A 15604-nucleotide genomic window follows, 5' to 3' on the forward strand; every position below is an offset into this window, starting at 1 on the left:
AGCAAGCATTTTCTTTATATTTTCTCCAAAATATAACTAAATCTTGAAATTTTTGAAGAGGTTTTTTTCCTTCTCCCATAATTTTGAAGAGGTTTTTCCTAAAGTTGAACAAGTTCTAGGCTAAGGCACACCTATCTTTTCCCAAACCCTGCTTTATGGATGTTGAGCCATTTTTGTTGAAGCATTGAATTGCGAACAACGGTTAAGTATCTTTCAATACCACAATAGTCATGCAGAAAAAAATGGAACTGCACCAGCAGAAGAATTGTCTTCACCGTTACAATATTTCAGACCAATTTTAAAGAGTGAGAATGCCAGACTCATTACTAAAATATACTTGGAAATATTATTTCAATTCTTATTTAGCTTAAACACATGGTCTACATGTAAATGCATTCAGAAAGATCTTTACCATATCTTGTTCTGAGAGTATTCCAAGAGGTATAGTAAAAGGTCAAGGCTTTGGGTGGACCTACTGGTCCCATAAGCCGACCCATAAGATAAACAAGGTAGCACAAGTTATAAAAAACTTTAGAGAATAATGAGGTAACACATGGTAAAAGAATTGAGGAACCAACAAGGTAACAACAATTGAAAGAATAACAAGGTAGTGTTGCAGAAATAACAAGATAAGGCATGTGATACAATAGTTGAAAGAGAAAGAAGGTGCTTGCTCTCTGCTAGCTCTCGAAACAAAATCTTCAGGAGATGTCAAAAAAAAATCGCTATATATTTGGGTGCTCACTTTAGTCTCTAGGTGATTACTATTTTGGGTGGCAAGAGTAATGGGCACATCAAAGTCAGAATTGGGTTTTATATGCCTAATAAAGAATTAATTGTCAGTTACAAGCCACAGATGCTTTCTCCTTTGAATTCAACATGGTACCCATGTTCAAACATCTAGATCATGTTTCTTCAGAATAAATCGTACAGCCTCTTGGACATTGTCCACAACCTACATCAGTCAAAAGGCAAGCTTGCTGTTATAACTCGAATTTGCTGCTGCTTTTTTTATTTTTGTCACACACACACACACATTTATGTATGTATGCATGCATGCATGTATATATCTATGTATACATATATGTTTTTATCTATATTGCACCCTATGGTGATAGGGTGACATGGTTTATATCTGAGTGCATTATCATCAATTTTGTCTGATTGGTTGACAACATGATCAAAACAAAACAAGTCTATAAAAATCATACCAGATCTGCTGGATGTAACTCATGGTTGTCCTTGCCTTTAAAGCAGCCAGTCCTTGTAAGAATGCTAAACCAAGGTTTCCCAGCCTAAGAAAAAAATGAAAATAAATCTCTTACCATTACTTACCACAAGTTTAGATCTTGAAACAACCCTTTGAAAGCTTTACTATTTGAACCCTAGTTAATACAGGTTGATTCACTCAAACACTCCGTTCTTGAATGCCAACCATGTAGAAAAAACTCTCTCAAGATTGGATTCATTGAGAAACCCAAGTGTCTCAATCAACACAAGTCACATGCCATGCGGATAGTGATCCGCTAGTTGAGAGTGGCTTCATATCAGCTCTAGATAGAGACATGGGTACCAATGCAGTGATCAGCTGTGCAGAGAGGGCCGGACACGGATCCGTGATACCTCACAGCCCCTCATCACCAGGTTCCTTCTTTTGACCCAGGATGGGGATGCGTGGTGCTACCACGGAGGGCAGAGTTTCAGATGACCTCACCCGACCGACACAGATCCATGATACCTCACAGCCCCTCATCACCAGGTTCTTTCTTTTGACCCAGGATGGGGGTGCTCGGCACCACCACAAGGGGCAAAGTTTCAGATGACCTCACCGCACGGACCAGGCAGCGCACATTGATGGTACTACAGCCACCTCGGCCACTCCACCTCCCAGGTGCCACTTTAGAGAGAGCACTCCAGTTTGCAGTGAGCTCGACGGCCAAGGCCTACCAGGCCGAGGTAACCCTCCACACAGCAGCTCTAGATCTGCGAGATACTTCAGAGACACGGTCTTAGCTCGTCAAGCGAAAAAGGGGAGCTCAATAAACTCTGTAATCCTGGGGAGCCACCTCACTTTTTCTCTCCCTGCGTCAATCCGTGGGGTGAGGGGACCCCAGCCGAGAGAAGCTCTCTATAGAACTGTGGAAAAGGCACGAATGTGGGGTGGGTCTGACTCAATGGTACCAACTGTACTCAGCCTACGGATCCCATCTCTGCAATGGTGGGGGGCCTAAGAGCATAAAAAAATCTGAAGTGACCAGTCTCCTGCCTGAGTCCAGAGAGACGATCGGGATCGGAACTCCACCCTCCTCTCCTCAAGGCTCCTGTGAAGACTTCTCTCCCTTGTTCTCGAAACGAGATAGCCGTCTGTAGGAAATTGCTCATCTCCCCAAGGCCAAAGTCTAGATCCGCTGCAGCTGAGCCTTGCTTGAGAGAGAATGCTTCCCAGATCTCCTCGATTTGCCTGCCAATCTCGGGATCCTGAATCAAGCTTTCCGGGGTGTGGACAATCTGCTGGCCCTCTGATCTCCAGGATTCCTCTAGGCGAAGGAGAACAGGGGCATGGTTTGAGAGAGTGATGCCTGCAATAATGCCAATCGTGCCCCTGGGGCTGCAAGCCCACTCATCCACATAGAATCTGTCAATGCAGGAAGGTTTGGTCCGTGCATCCTCCTATCAGATCTAGAAGAGGAAGCTCATGCTGCAACTGTATCCAGAACTATGTCCGCCCCGCCACCCTAATGGGAGCATAAATATTGAGGAGACCCACACGGTCTTCCCCAATCCTAATGATCACCTACTCGGCTCTACCCTGGACAATAGTGCCTGAATCCAAAACTGAAAGAAGCAATTGCTCATTGAGACGGATCCACACTCCCCCCCGGTTCCCCTATGGACCAAAAGCGGGCAGCCAGAAGGTGTGACTCTGCCTAGGCAGGACTTTCCCCATCTACGGGTACGTCCTGTTGAAAGGCTTCCTAAAGGAAAAGAACGTTCATTGAGCCTTTGACTACGGTTCTATGCAGCTCCTGATGAAGAACCCCTCTCCAGCTATATGAAAGCCAGGCCCACCCATCCGTGAACGTTCCAGAAGAAAATCCGCATGGCTTAGGATGGGCGGAGTAAGTTTTGCTTGGCACACCCTCTGCTCGGAGGGTTTTTGGAGACAGTTTGGAGGGGGAGTAGTCACTGTCTGTTCAGGACCGGAGGCGAGCTAGGTGAGCCCTGATCCTGCCTTCCATGAAGGCCCACTGAGCTCTAGTGTATGCATACTCGGGGCACCATCCATCACAGCAAAGGTAGCAATATGTTGGGGTAAGGGGTACTGCCACTAACACACGGAGAAAAACGAACAGGACCACCTCTAGGCTCGAAGAGGGGAGGGATCCATCCCTGTTTCGATGCCCTGACCCTCCTAGCTCCATGCATGCTTGAGACTGAATGGTGGAGGATGCCGTCTCGCAATCCCACTCGCTGCTGGGGGCGCTGAGGGGAAGGACAAGACCGTTGTGCCACTGTCCGGGTTCGGGGATGGCAGTACAAGAGTGGTGAAAGATCACCAAGACTCGGAGTGGGGCCAAAGTCTCCAAGAAATCACTTGCGTCCACCAAAAGGCCACTCGCTCCCCCATGACACGGGATTGGCCGCCAGGGAACTCTGGAGGTAGGGCAGCCACAAGGGATGCTGCAATCTTCATCTCCATGGGGTTGGAGAATTGGTGACTCAGGTGGCGCACAGACCCGTACTGCGGTGGGCATGAGAAGGAGAGGTGATTGGGGGGGGGGGGGGGCGCGGTGGGCAAGTATATACCAAAGATCCAAGAGGGGGGTGTCACATGCACGCCCGTGACATTATCATAGCACTGCCTTGTCCAAGAAGGAGGAGGCTCTGGACAAGGAGAGAGCTATTAGGCGTAGGATTGCTGCTCTTCAGAGGGAGCATGACAAGCATCCACATGCGTCTTGGATTATAGACCTTTTGACCACAGTTAGAACAGAGCTGCAGTTGGCCATGGACAGGAGGGCTGAGTTCACGTTTCATGCGAACGAGGTCTTTTGGACTCAAATGGGTGGCAGATGCAACAAAGAGTTTTTCTCAGCACACAGGCCTTCCCATAGCAGGGATTCTATGAGGTACTTGCAGGATTCACAGGGTGCAGATTGAGCCTGATAAGGTGAGGCGTATTGCTTCAGATTTTTATCGGTCTTTGTTGACTGCAGAGGTGCCCTCTCCTCAGAGAGATGTGGCACGACAGAAAGTTTGGGAGTGCATGCCCACGCTCATTACAGATGCTATATGTTCTTCCCTAGATGCCCCTTTCTCAAAGGATGAATTCCTTCACGCACTGCATGCTCTTTCCAGTGGTTCATGCCCAGGGGATGATGGTCTTTCTCCCGCCTTCTTTATTCTTTTTTGGGATCATATTGGAGATGCTATCACTGTTGCCCTTCAGGAAATGTGGTTGTCGGGTATGATGCCGCCATACCTCACGGAGGGGCTGATTCACCTTATCCCCAAGAGTGGGGACAAGACTGACATCAAGCAATGGAGGCCCATCACTCTCCTTGGATCTGCATATAAAATCTTAGCTAAAGCCTTGAGTATAAGGTTGCAGCCGATTCTCCAAAGGACTATCCATGATACACAGAATGGGTTCCTCCAAGGAAAGAGTATATTTGATAACATCTTTTCTTTCTGGGAAGCTGTCGAGTGGGCAAAGTCTAGTCAGCAGCCTCTTGCCATTCTTTTGCTTGATTTTGAAAAAGCTTATGACAGAGTGGATTGGGATTTTTTGGAGGGCACTATGGCACACATGGGTTTTCCCAAAACTGGATCACAGGGGTGTCCTGCCTATACAGGGAGGCTCATAGCACTGTTTTAGCTTGTGGGGGGACGCGGCGAGCGTTTTCAGATTTCCCGTTCAGTGAGGCAGGGCTGTCCCCTCGCCCCTTTACTGTACCTAATTGTAGCTGAGGCTATGAGCAGGTTTCTTCGGGCCGCCCCTGGTGTTGTGGGCATAGTAGCAGGGGAACCCCGTTTCCCCCCATAGGGAATGGTGGAACGCGTTCCCCCATGGCCAGCATGAAGGGAACGATGGAAACGGGGGTCAGGAACGACCAAGGGCAGAACGACCGTGGAACGCCAGGGAACGCTGGTGAAACACGAGATGTAATGGTGGGCTGCCGTTCCCCCACGTTGGAACGATGACGTGGATTGCCCTCTGCAACAGAGTGATCAAGACTCAAGTTCAACAGTTTACATCTTTACAAGGCAAGGCAGCAAGCTTTTCTCTTTCTTCTCTCTCTCTTTCTCTGTTTGAACTTTTGGTGTTTTAAAAATTACCTATGTCACAATCTGGACTGCACAGTCTCTCCCCATTAAACAATAGATAGAAAAAGGACTCATTTCTTTGTAATGGTTAACTTTGAAAGTCTATTCAACTTTTTGCCCGAATTTGCAGGAATCATGGCTTACTCGTGTTCAAAGCGATTGGCTTCGAATGCTACTTGGTGGGACGAGGTTGAAAGGCTAGAAAGGTATTCATCAAAGGGAGGTGCAACACGATGGAAATGCAAGCAATGTAACAAAGAGAAGTCAGAAGGAGCAAACCGTGTGAGAGCACATCTATGCCATGTAAATAATGAAAAAGCACAAGTAAACAAATGCCCAGGGACAACACCTGAAATGCGTAGAGAGCTTTGGCCAAAGTACCCAAGTGAAGAGGAGAAAGCATGTGCACGAAAGAAACCGGTAATTGAGGCATCTTACTTCAGTAGACATGGGGAAGATGTACACTTGGAAGATGGACAACAGTATGGAGGACTTGGGAGCTTTGCATTTTCCCAAGATTCGAAGTCTATGGGTGCAAGCTTCGGCAAGCACCAAACCTTGGGAGCAGCTTGGGATCCCTGCAAGAAAGAGAGGGTAGATGCAGCTGTTGCAAGGTTCTTTTATCATGATCATGTAGCATTCAATGTTGCCAGGTCTCCATATTTCATTGAAATGGTCCAGGAGATTGCACGGTATGGCCCAACATACAAGCCTCCTTCGTATGAGACAATACGCACCACCTTGTTGCAAAAGGAGAAAGCTGCAATTGAATGGGCTTTAGAGTCTGTGCATGAAAGTTGGGCAAAGAATGGTATGTCACTTATTGCAGATGGCTGGAGTGACACTCGAAAAAGGTCCATTCATGGCATGGTTGCTTATTCTCGAGGAAGAATGCAATTCATTTCCTCACATGATGCTTCTAGGACTGGAAAAACTGCAGATCAGCTTGTGGAAGAGTGGGCCGAAGGTATTGAGAAAGTTGGACCAGAGAATGTTATTTAGTTCTTAGCTGATGGTGAGGCAACAAATAGAGCAGCTGGTCTTAAGCTTGAAGACAAGTATCCGCATATCACATTTAGTCCATGCTTTGCTCATTGTTTGAGCAACTTATTGAAGGATGTTAGCAACTTGCCATGGGTTGATCCACACATTCAAAAAGGCAAGGAGATAATAAGCTTCATTCAAAACCATCAGTTTATTTTGAATAAATTCTGCAAGAGATCGCCCAAAAAGGATCTCTTGAAGTACTCAGAGACACGCTTTGGTTATAACTTTCTTATGATGAAGAGGTTATCCAAAGTGCACTTGCCTTTGAAGCAGTTGGTTGTATGCAATAAGTGGATGGGATGGGCTCTTTCTTGGTCAAGAGCCGGCATAGAGGTTGCAAGAACCATACAAGACTTCACATTTTGGGATGAAGTCAACACTATCAATGCTATGATGAAGCCGATCATGCGCTTGATGCGGATTGCAGATGGACAGGAGCCATGCATTGGCAAGGTTTATGAGGGGGCTGACCGAATGATCGAGAAAATAGGGAAAATGGGCTTGTCTGATGAGAAATATGCAGAGGTTCAAGAATTATGTGAAGCACGATGGAATGGTTATCATTCTCCTATGCATGCTCCTGCGTATTGTCTTGGATCCCGAGTTCCAAGGATGTGGACAAGAGGCCGATGATGAGGTGATGGATGGTTGGGAGACAGTGCTTTCTAGGCAGGTTCGTGATGCAGATAAACGAAGGTTGGTGAAAGACCAACTTGGATTTTATCGCAGCAAGTTGGGAAGGTTTGGATCGGCTGATGCACAGAGAGATAGGTTTAAGATAGGGGCTGCTTTATGGTGGGAGGATTATGGGGCTCGTACACCACAGCTTCAATCATTGGCAGTAAGGATCTTGTCTCAAGGTGCAAACTCCTCTCCAATTGAGCAACTATGGAGTGTGTTCGGCCATGTTGCATCCAAGAAGATGAACAAATTTGGGACAAAACCAATGACTAGATTTTTGTAAGTGCTAATTTGCGCTTGCTTGGTGATATGGCTTCTCCCAAACCAGAGAAGTTTATATTGCTTGATGAGGAGTCCTCGGATGATGAGGAGACACATGGACTTGCAAATCCTGGTCAGGATGGGGTTGAAGATTTGGATGCTGCAGATGTTGGTCTTGATGATATGGCTTTCTTGGATGACATAGATGATAGTCTCCTTGATGGCATCACTGGCAGTAGCCATGCATGATATCTCCTTACTATTTGCATGTCACCTTGAGGCTTGGACTCTGGACTTGGGTTGTTTCTTTTATCTAGGCCGTGGGCCACGTTTTGTGCTTTTTGTCACTTATGTCATGTATAATGTGGGCTAATTTATTTTAACTTGTGAGATCTGTTCAGTGTTAGTATCTAGCCATGCAAATTGTGGTGCACTAGACTTTACTGTGTCTTTGATTTGGTTATATAAATGAGCATTGTATGTTAAGATTTATTGTCATTTCTAGGAATTATCTAGGTCGTTCCCTGTTTCCATTCCCCCTCATTCCCCTTCCCGTTCCCCTGGTGGTGCTTTCGTCCCGTTCCCGTTCCTGTTCCCGTTCCATTGCTACTATGGTTGTGATACTCAGGCAGCCTTTATGCACGAAGGAAGAGTTTTTGGACTCTGAGTTAGCAGATGATACCGCGTTGTTCCTTGAGGCTTCACATGCTTGTTTATGTGCTTTCCGGACAGCCTTGGAGGCCTTTTGTTTGGCAGTAGGAGCTACTATCAATTGGCATAAGTCAATTGGTTTTTGGATCAGTGATGATCCTCTTGCAGATTGGGGTACAGATGGTGGTTTTACTTGGATTGAGAGAGGATGCTCTGCTAGATACCTTGGTTGTCAGATGGGCATTGACATCTCCCCTGCACAACAATTTGCTCCAGTGCTCTTAAGCATTAAAAGCAAACTTCATCACTGGAGTAGGAGGAAGCTCGACTTGTCCTCTAGAGCTTTGGTGGTTAACCAAGTTTGCTAGCCACGGCTTGGTTTATCACTTCGTGCTGGATTTTTCATAAGGGCTGCATTGGCCAGCTTCGTCGCCTTATTCGGAACTTTCTTTGGTCAAGGCTTGATGGAAATGCACACACCAGGGCCAGAGTTCCTTGGGAAACCATTATCAGACCTAAGCAGGAAGGGGGATTGAATATCATTGACCCTGAGGTGCAATGTAAGGCTTTGCTTTGTAAGCTTGTTGTTAGGGGCTTTCTTCCGGGCACTGAGCCGTGGAAGGACTTTCTCATGCAGCAGATCACGAAGTGTGTCCCTGTTCGCGGAGGTGACCGGACTCTCAGCTCATGCTTTATTTTTTCGGATGCAGTTCACCGCTCCCCTTCATCCCCCCTAGTTAGGTCCCTCCTACGGGCCTGGGACTGCCTGAGGAGTTTTCTGGTACACATCTCCCACGTTCAGTGGAGAAAGCTAACCGGCAGCCCATTCTGTGGAATGATTTGATCTTAGATGTGCATGGTAGGCCTCTTGTGGTCTGTGATTGCACACCTCTTTGGTAGCATTAAGAGGGATGCTATCATTTCTTTTGGTTCTATCATTTCTTTTGGTTCTATCATTTGGTTGACACAGTCTGGGCCTCAGCTGAGATTCGAGGGGACTGACAGGAGCTTGGCCATTATGGTTAGGCAAGGAGTTGCTCGGCAGTGTTGTCTTCAGGATTTGCCACTTTCACACTTTGTCCCTCTGGCATAGAGGTTAGACGGCTCTTGGGAGATTATTCCTAGCATCTCAACTTGGAATATCTGGAAGGCTAGATGCACTGAGGCCATTGAGAGTACTCCCGTTCTTGTTTCTCAGTGTCTTTGCAAGATTTGGAGTGATATTATTTACACCATTATGGCTACCTGGGCCAGAATCCAGGGATCCTCGAGGGCTGCGGAGAGGAAGCGTAGCCAGTTTACGAGAGAGTGGGACATTGGTATCTTTTTCACATCCTCTCATTCGGGACCCTATTGGCAATACAGGGCTCCTAATTGGTTGAGATCTCCACTTTGCTTGGTGTGAAATCTCCATTTTGTAAAAAAAATTCATACTTAATAGAAGTTTCCTTTCTGGAAAAAAAAAAAGCACTGTCATAAACCCTCTCAAGGGGCTTGTGTCTTCCCTGCAAAATGCATCATCATCTCGAGGCACTTGATTGACCCCTTGAATTCGGCACTTCCAAAGGATTGCCTTGGCTGTCCATTGAGTCAAGTGCCTATGTGATTGCTTCCGATTTCAAAACACCGTGTCCTCTCTTGAAAAAGAGAGACGACCGGGCTCTGATACCGATGCAACTGCTCCCCACTGGAGACCAACCACAATCCAAAAAAACAAATGCGCAAACTTAGATCACTTAGCCTTGATAAATAATGAACAACATAAGCATCCACAAATCTGAAAATGACAATGCACAACTTGACACCACCACTGGGGATGGAAAGGGCCGACCCCCCCCCCCTCAATACAATATGAATTTCTTGGAGTCTTTGATGATTACAAGTTTCAAGGGCTTATAAGCCACACTCCTCCATACATGGAGTGAATACAAATGAATCAAATACTGTAGATGTTATCGTTGACAAAACCATTTGTTGATAAAGACCATGTCACAGGCAGTCTTCCACCTTCACTAGGCTAGGCACCCACACACGACACTGGTCTTCCAGGACCGTACACCAATAGGCACGCCCGTACTAATCCCTGGCAAGGTGATTCACCACGGAGGGAAGAAAACCTGGTACTCCAGATGAAAGCTTTGCTCCCAAATTCCCAGGCCCACTGACCTTCAGTGGCTCTGAAAAACTTGAGAGCACAGTCAAGGCAAGCATAGGGACATAGGATCTCACAAAAGCCCAGAGAGAGAGAGAGAGAAAAGAAACATTTGCAAAGGCAATTCTACGAAACAGAGTAGAGAGATTCAATGTGCACCAAAAAAAAAATCTTACTAGACGAGAGGAGAAAACCTGGTTTTTACAGCATGAATGAGCCATTTGCCATTTCCACGTGGAGCTAAACAGCTCCACCAACTTGCTCATTCGAAATCAGATATAGCTATCTAGGTACATGTGCAGGAGATACAAGACTGGTAGGGGCAGGTATTTGCTGTGTAGGCAAAGCAATATTCCAGTTGCAACTGGCAAGTACAAGCTATGCAGAACAGCACGGAGCAGGTATCAGCTACGAATACGGCCTGTACAACTAATGAGGGGCTGTACGGGCTGAAGTACGGAATCGGGTACAGGTTGTAGCCTTCGATTCTACGCGTGCTAGTTGAGAGAGAGAGAGAGAGAGAGAGAGAGAGAGAGAGAGAGACGAATCTGGCGCGACAGAATGTGAAAACCTTGGCCTTCCTATGTAGTGACAGTCCCATAGGGAAGACGCGGTACAAACACGGGTCCTTCCATGGAGTGACAATCCCCTGGACAAGACACCGTCTTGGCCATACACGGGTGGCACGATACAAGCTCCCGTCCAAATGACAAGATCTTGGTCACACACAGGTGGCACGAGACTGGCTCCCGTTCATGTGAGACAAAGTAACTGGCCCTTTCACATGAGACATCGACCTGACCTCAAGTGAACATGGCACAAACCTGGCCCCTCTATGGAGTGACAGCGCCATAGAAGTGGCACCAGAAATGAAGATGGACCAAATGGGCGGCCAAATGGTGACACGACGACCATGGAATCCTTCTAGATGGGTAAAGCCTAGAGAAGCCGACTCTTGCCGAAAACACCTAGAGCATGCTGGGAAGGAGGTGGGAGAAAGGACCGGTGAAAGCTCATGGACCGGCGAGAACGAGGACAGTGGCAAAGGGTACGGGCAGGGTGAAGAAAGGCGAGGGTGACCAAAGGGTGGAAAGCAGGAGGGGCACTGTGATTTGCCCCAAAATCCTCAGCGAGCTGGAGCTCCCCCCATTTGTGCAACTGCCCTCCCCCATTCTGCCTCCATTATCCTTTGTGCTACCCTCCGCTTCCCTCTTCCTGCATGCAACCGCCCTCCCTCGCCATCGCCAACCTCCTGGCTGCATCGCTCCTCCTTCACACTGCCCTGCACTTCCCTCCTGTGCGCCCCCTCCCCCCCCCCCCTTTCCTCCATGCGCCATCACGCACCTTTCCGCCTCCCCCATTCAGATGAGGGAAAGTTTTTCTGCGGGAGCTTCTCCCGAGAAAGGATGATCAACCTGTAGACACTACGGTCTTAAAGGACTCTACTACCTCCCCCAAGTGTTGACTAATCACTAGGGAAAGGCTAAGGAAACCAACTGTGAGATGAAACCGACTGTGACAGGAAATCCAACCTTGGCCAGGAGAGGTTTGTCTCAGGCTGAAGCCAAGCCAGTGAAATCGCACTGGCACTCGGGTGTAATGACGCTCTAATGAAGGACACCAAATGCCAAATCTTAGAGTCAAACTCAATCCCCATGTAGTCATAGCCAAGGAACTGAATGCACCAAGAAGTGCAGCTCAAAGTTGGCCACAAGCCCGTCTACTATTAGAGATCCTAATGAGGGTGATGGCCTCTAACAAAGCCATGGGTCCAACTCCCTTCACAACCTTCTAACAAAACAACCTTGAAGAATGGAAAGCCCAGTAACAAAACAAGCTTAATTCTTTGTCCGGATAAGAAAGATCTACAGGACTAACATTCACACAGATCTATAGCACTAACGTACACAAAAAACTCGTGGTCTCAGAAATGCACGATATAAGTTTGCTGTTGATTATTAGTCACAGCTTCTCAGTGCAGAGAAGTTGAACACAAAGCATGGCATGGATTGTGGAACCATCTTGTTATGGCAGACAGGAACGTATCGTTGGATATGACCTTCAGGCCATGCAGATGGCCTTATCCCCCTTTTAACTGTGACGGTGGTCTAGTCTTCTGTAGGTGGCATAAGCTTGTTTTGATAGCAATCTGAACTCAAAATTCTTTCATTCCGGCTTTGGATACCTTTCTTGCAAAAAGATCAAATACATGGCACTCAAACTGGTTATATTCATGGATGAGATCAACCTTTCTTTTGTGAGGGTCTCCAATGTCAAAAAAATATGGAGTTAAAGGTGGCCTCACTCAAAAAGTTTGGAACAGCTTGTTGGATATTCGGAGCTTGGCCGGCTTTTCCGGGTGGTGCAAGTGATCAGGCAACCATCAACACAAGCGCTTTTACCTGTGCTCCGCCACTGCACCAATTGCGCCACCTACTGATGATCGCTTGCTACTGCCTGGCTGGCTGCCGCCTCCAGCCCGTTGTCATAGCTGAGCCACCAAGCAGACCAGTGGGTGCATGTAAAGGCCAGGGTGGATGAGCAAAGTGCATGATGGTGGGCAGCAAGCAAAAGGAAGCAGGCAGTGGGGGTCAGAAAGCAAGTTGCAATGCAGGACAGCAGGGAGGTCTGGCAGCTATCAACCTGGTGGCACAGCAGAAAAGAGGGCCCAGATGGGAAGGCAGGCCCAAGGGGACAGAAGTGGCAGGGCTGGGCTACAGAAAAAGAGAAGGTGGGCTGAGAGAACAAGAAGGCTGGCTGCAGGAGGGTTCCGTACCGCACTTGATTGAAGGGAGGGGAGGGGGGAGCTTCCCACTAGTATTTTCCTCTTACAGCACTTCTAACCCAGAGAAGCTTTGGTCTTGTGATTTATATGTTTAATACAAGCCTTCAAAATACTTGAAGATGCAACCATTTGTAAGCCTTGACAAACTTGGAAACCAAACGGGAAAAAAAATGAGACGTCTTCACCTGCCTTGCTCCTAGAATATCTGTAGCTGGATTATCTCCAATCATATATATGTTCTCGAATTCTACAAGCTTCACTTGAGAGCCTTGTGCAGTGAGCCTGGATTTCAACATCTCCGCAACCCTCAACAGTTGTGTTTCTGCACCCCGAAAAACAGGGACCTTTGGCTTTCCAAATGAAGTGTAAATCAAGGGATTCTTCCCAATCCTGTCAGCAAAACATATTTATTACAAGAAAGCGCAATCTTGACTCAAAAAAGAGGAATATGTGCATTTGTTCATTCTCAAGAAATTGCACCACAAACATGTGCATGACTGTGTGAACATAAACTATGCTTGCTTACATGTCAGGCAACTAATCCCTTATCCCATTAGGAAGCTACGAACTACCAGCAAGGGTCATGCTCCAGCTCAAATTTAAACGTAGAGGGCAATGGGCTAGGGGCCTGGACAAATCATTCTCCACACTGCTATCAAGATATAGTACCTTCTCCCTGCTAGACAGCTACGAAGGAAGCTAGACAGGGATGCATGGCTGCAAACTACATGCGAAAGTTGTGCATAAGCTCGATTACGCAAGACCTGAGTTGCACATTGAGCACACACCCAAACTAATCACTTGCACCAGGGAGACCATGTTGCAAATGCAGGAAAACATTGTAACTTCCAAGAACCACGAAACCATCATGTTGCAAAAGCAGGATAACATCATAACTTCCAAGAAACTACAAAAGCATGTTGCAAAAGCAGGAAACCCGTTTCCCTTCCTCCCCAAGCAAGGGCTGCAAAGGCTGCTCCCTACTCCTGAACAGGGGGTTGGACATGTGAAAGGGGACTTGAGAGGCACTAATTAACAAACCCTACATTGGGCTGACCGGCCGTAAAGCAGGCCGGGGGTTGGGGGGTTGGGCATAGACAAAGAAGCACTAAACTCAAGTATGTAGGTTGACCATAGTAGTTAGGAAACGCGTTTCCTACAAGGAAAGAAACGTGGAAACGTTTCCTTGTAGGAAACGCGTATTTTTTCACACAAGTTTAATAACATTGCCCCCCCCCCCAAAATCTCACGTCAACATCAGGTGAGTCTTTTATTCTTTGGTTTCCGTGTGCCGCTTTCCCCTCATCGTCAACATCGAAGACAAACGCTGCCTGGCCTGCACATTCATCTACAACAACAGGTGCTAGTTCCAGTGCAGCAAGTGAGGCGAGTGCAGCCGCTAAGTCTTCCTCCACATTTGATTCAAATTCTCACAGTGAGTTTGAGTCTGACGATGATGAGGACGAGGAGATTGAAGACTTGTAGGACTAGCTACTAGCTAGGCTGAGAGTCGAGAGCTTGACCCATTGTCCATGAGCCATGTGGCTTATCATGATTTATTAAGTATTGTTTATGGGCATTGGGCCATGACTATTGATTCATCATGATTCACGTATGATCATTGATGTGACATGAACACTTCAAACTTATAAGTTTTAACCTATGTAGTGTCATGTATGGTTTGACATTGATGATGGATGATTATATGGTTTTTGTTATTTGTGATTCAAAGACTATAGACTATAGGCTTCAAATTGATGTTTCCATGTATTCTATGCATTTAGTGTTATTTTTACATATTTTATACAGTATATATTTCAAATTTTGTACATGCAAAAACCTGTAGGTAGGAAACTTTGGGCTGATTTTACGAAACCCGTTTGAAACGCGTTTGAAACTTTTAGGAAACCTGTTTCAAACAACCCCCTAACTACTATGAGGTTGACATGGTACCAGGAGAGCCTACAACTCAAGAGAGAGAAAGAACGAAAGAAAGAAAGAAAAAAAGAAAGAAAGTTATATTAATGTCTTCAAAAGACCCAATGGATCTATGAGACCAAAATGATGTATACATAGTGTCCATGAAATCTCGTCATGTATGAAAAAAGAAAAAGCAAAACTAAACGCTAAGATCTCAAGACTCTAAGATTATACAACATGAAAAATCTAGATCCTACTATGCCAAGGTATAGGGTACAATAAGTGACTATGGGGGAGCTGAATAAAAACAGTCAATTAATCCTCTATGCCAAGAAAGGGCCCATCCAAGATGTCCATCATGGGTAATGCAAGGCTAGAGACGTCGATAGCCTGCTGTGAGGATAAGGCCACTCGATGGCAGGCCAAGATCTCCTGAATCTGGGGTTGATGAGCTGGGGGTGGCCGGGGTCCGACGGGACGAGGGCATCTAGCTCTTTGGAGTGTGTGTGCCCAATCTGATGTGACTCCCATGGACTTGCTATGAGGGGGCATTGTGGATGGGCTCCTCTATCAACTGTGGTGGCCCTATCCACCCCCCTAGGCTAGAAGAAACTGGTGATGGTAAGCTGGAGGAGGCGTGTTGGGGGCGAGGATCTCTAAGAAGTGACTCATTGTGTCAGTTGAGCTCCAGTAGGAAGAGTCTAAGGCAGCGTTGATCTCGATACTCCATGATCTAGGATAAGGATCCAAAGCCCTATTTGAATAGACAATGAAATCTC

The 15604-nt window shown here is 46.7% G+C and overlaps 1 protein-coding gene across 4 annotated transcripts in view; it reads right to left on the reverse strand.

Moving 5' to 3' along the window:
* Positions 1 to 570: 570 nt before the first annotated feature.
* The window catches only part of LOC147640131 (hydrolase family protein / HAD-superfamily protein), a 53612-nt gene continuing 38578 nt past the window's right edge, over positions 571 to 15604 (reverse strand). For 2 of the 4 annotated variants that reach the window (XM_086777490.1, XM_086777481.1), the window contains exons 10-12: positions 13091 to 13295; positions 1212 to 1295; positions 571 to 955 (exon numbers count right to left, since the gene is read on the reverse strand). In XM_086777490.1, the coding sequence (XP_086633616.1) occupies positions 893 to 955; positions 1212 to 1295; positions 13091 to 13295 (352 nt within the window). In that variant the 3' untranslated portion in view covers positions 571 to 892. The remainder of the gene's footprint in view (positions 956 to 1211; positions 1296 to 13090; positions 13296 to 15604) is intronic. The other 2 variants (XM_086777499.1, XM_086777507.1) reach the window with 2 other exon arrangements.

The sequence above is a fragment of the Cibotium barometz genome, chromosome 3 (assembly GCF_041138505.1).
Source record: "Cibotium barometz isolate CiBa-2024 chromosome 3, ASM4113850v1, whole genome shotgun sequence".
Classification (NCBI taxonomy): Eukaryota; Viridiplantae; Streptophyta; class Polypodiopsida; order Cyatheales; family Cibotiaceae; genus Cibotium; species Cibotium barometz.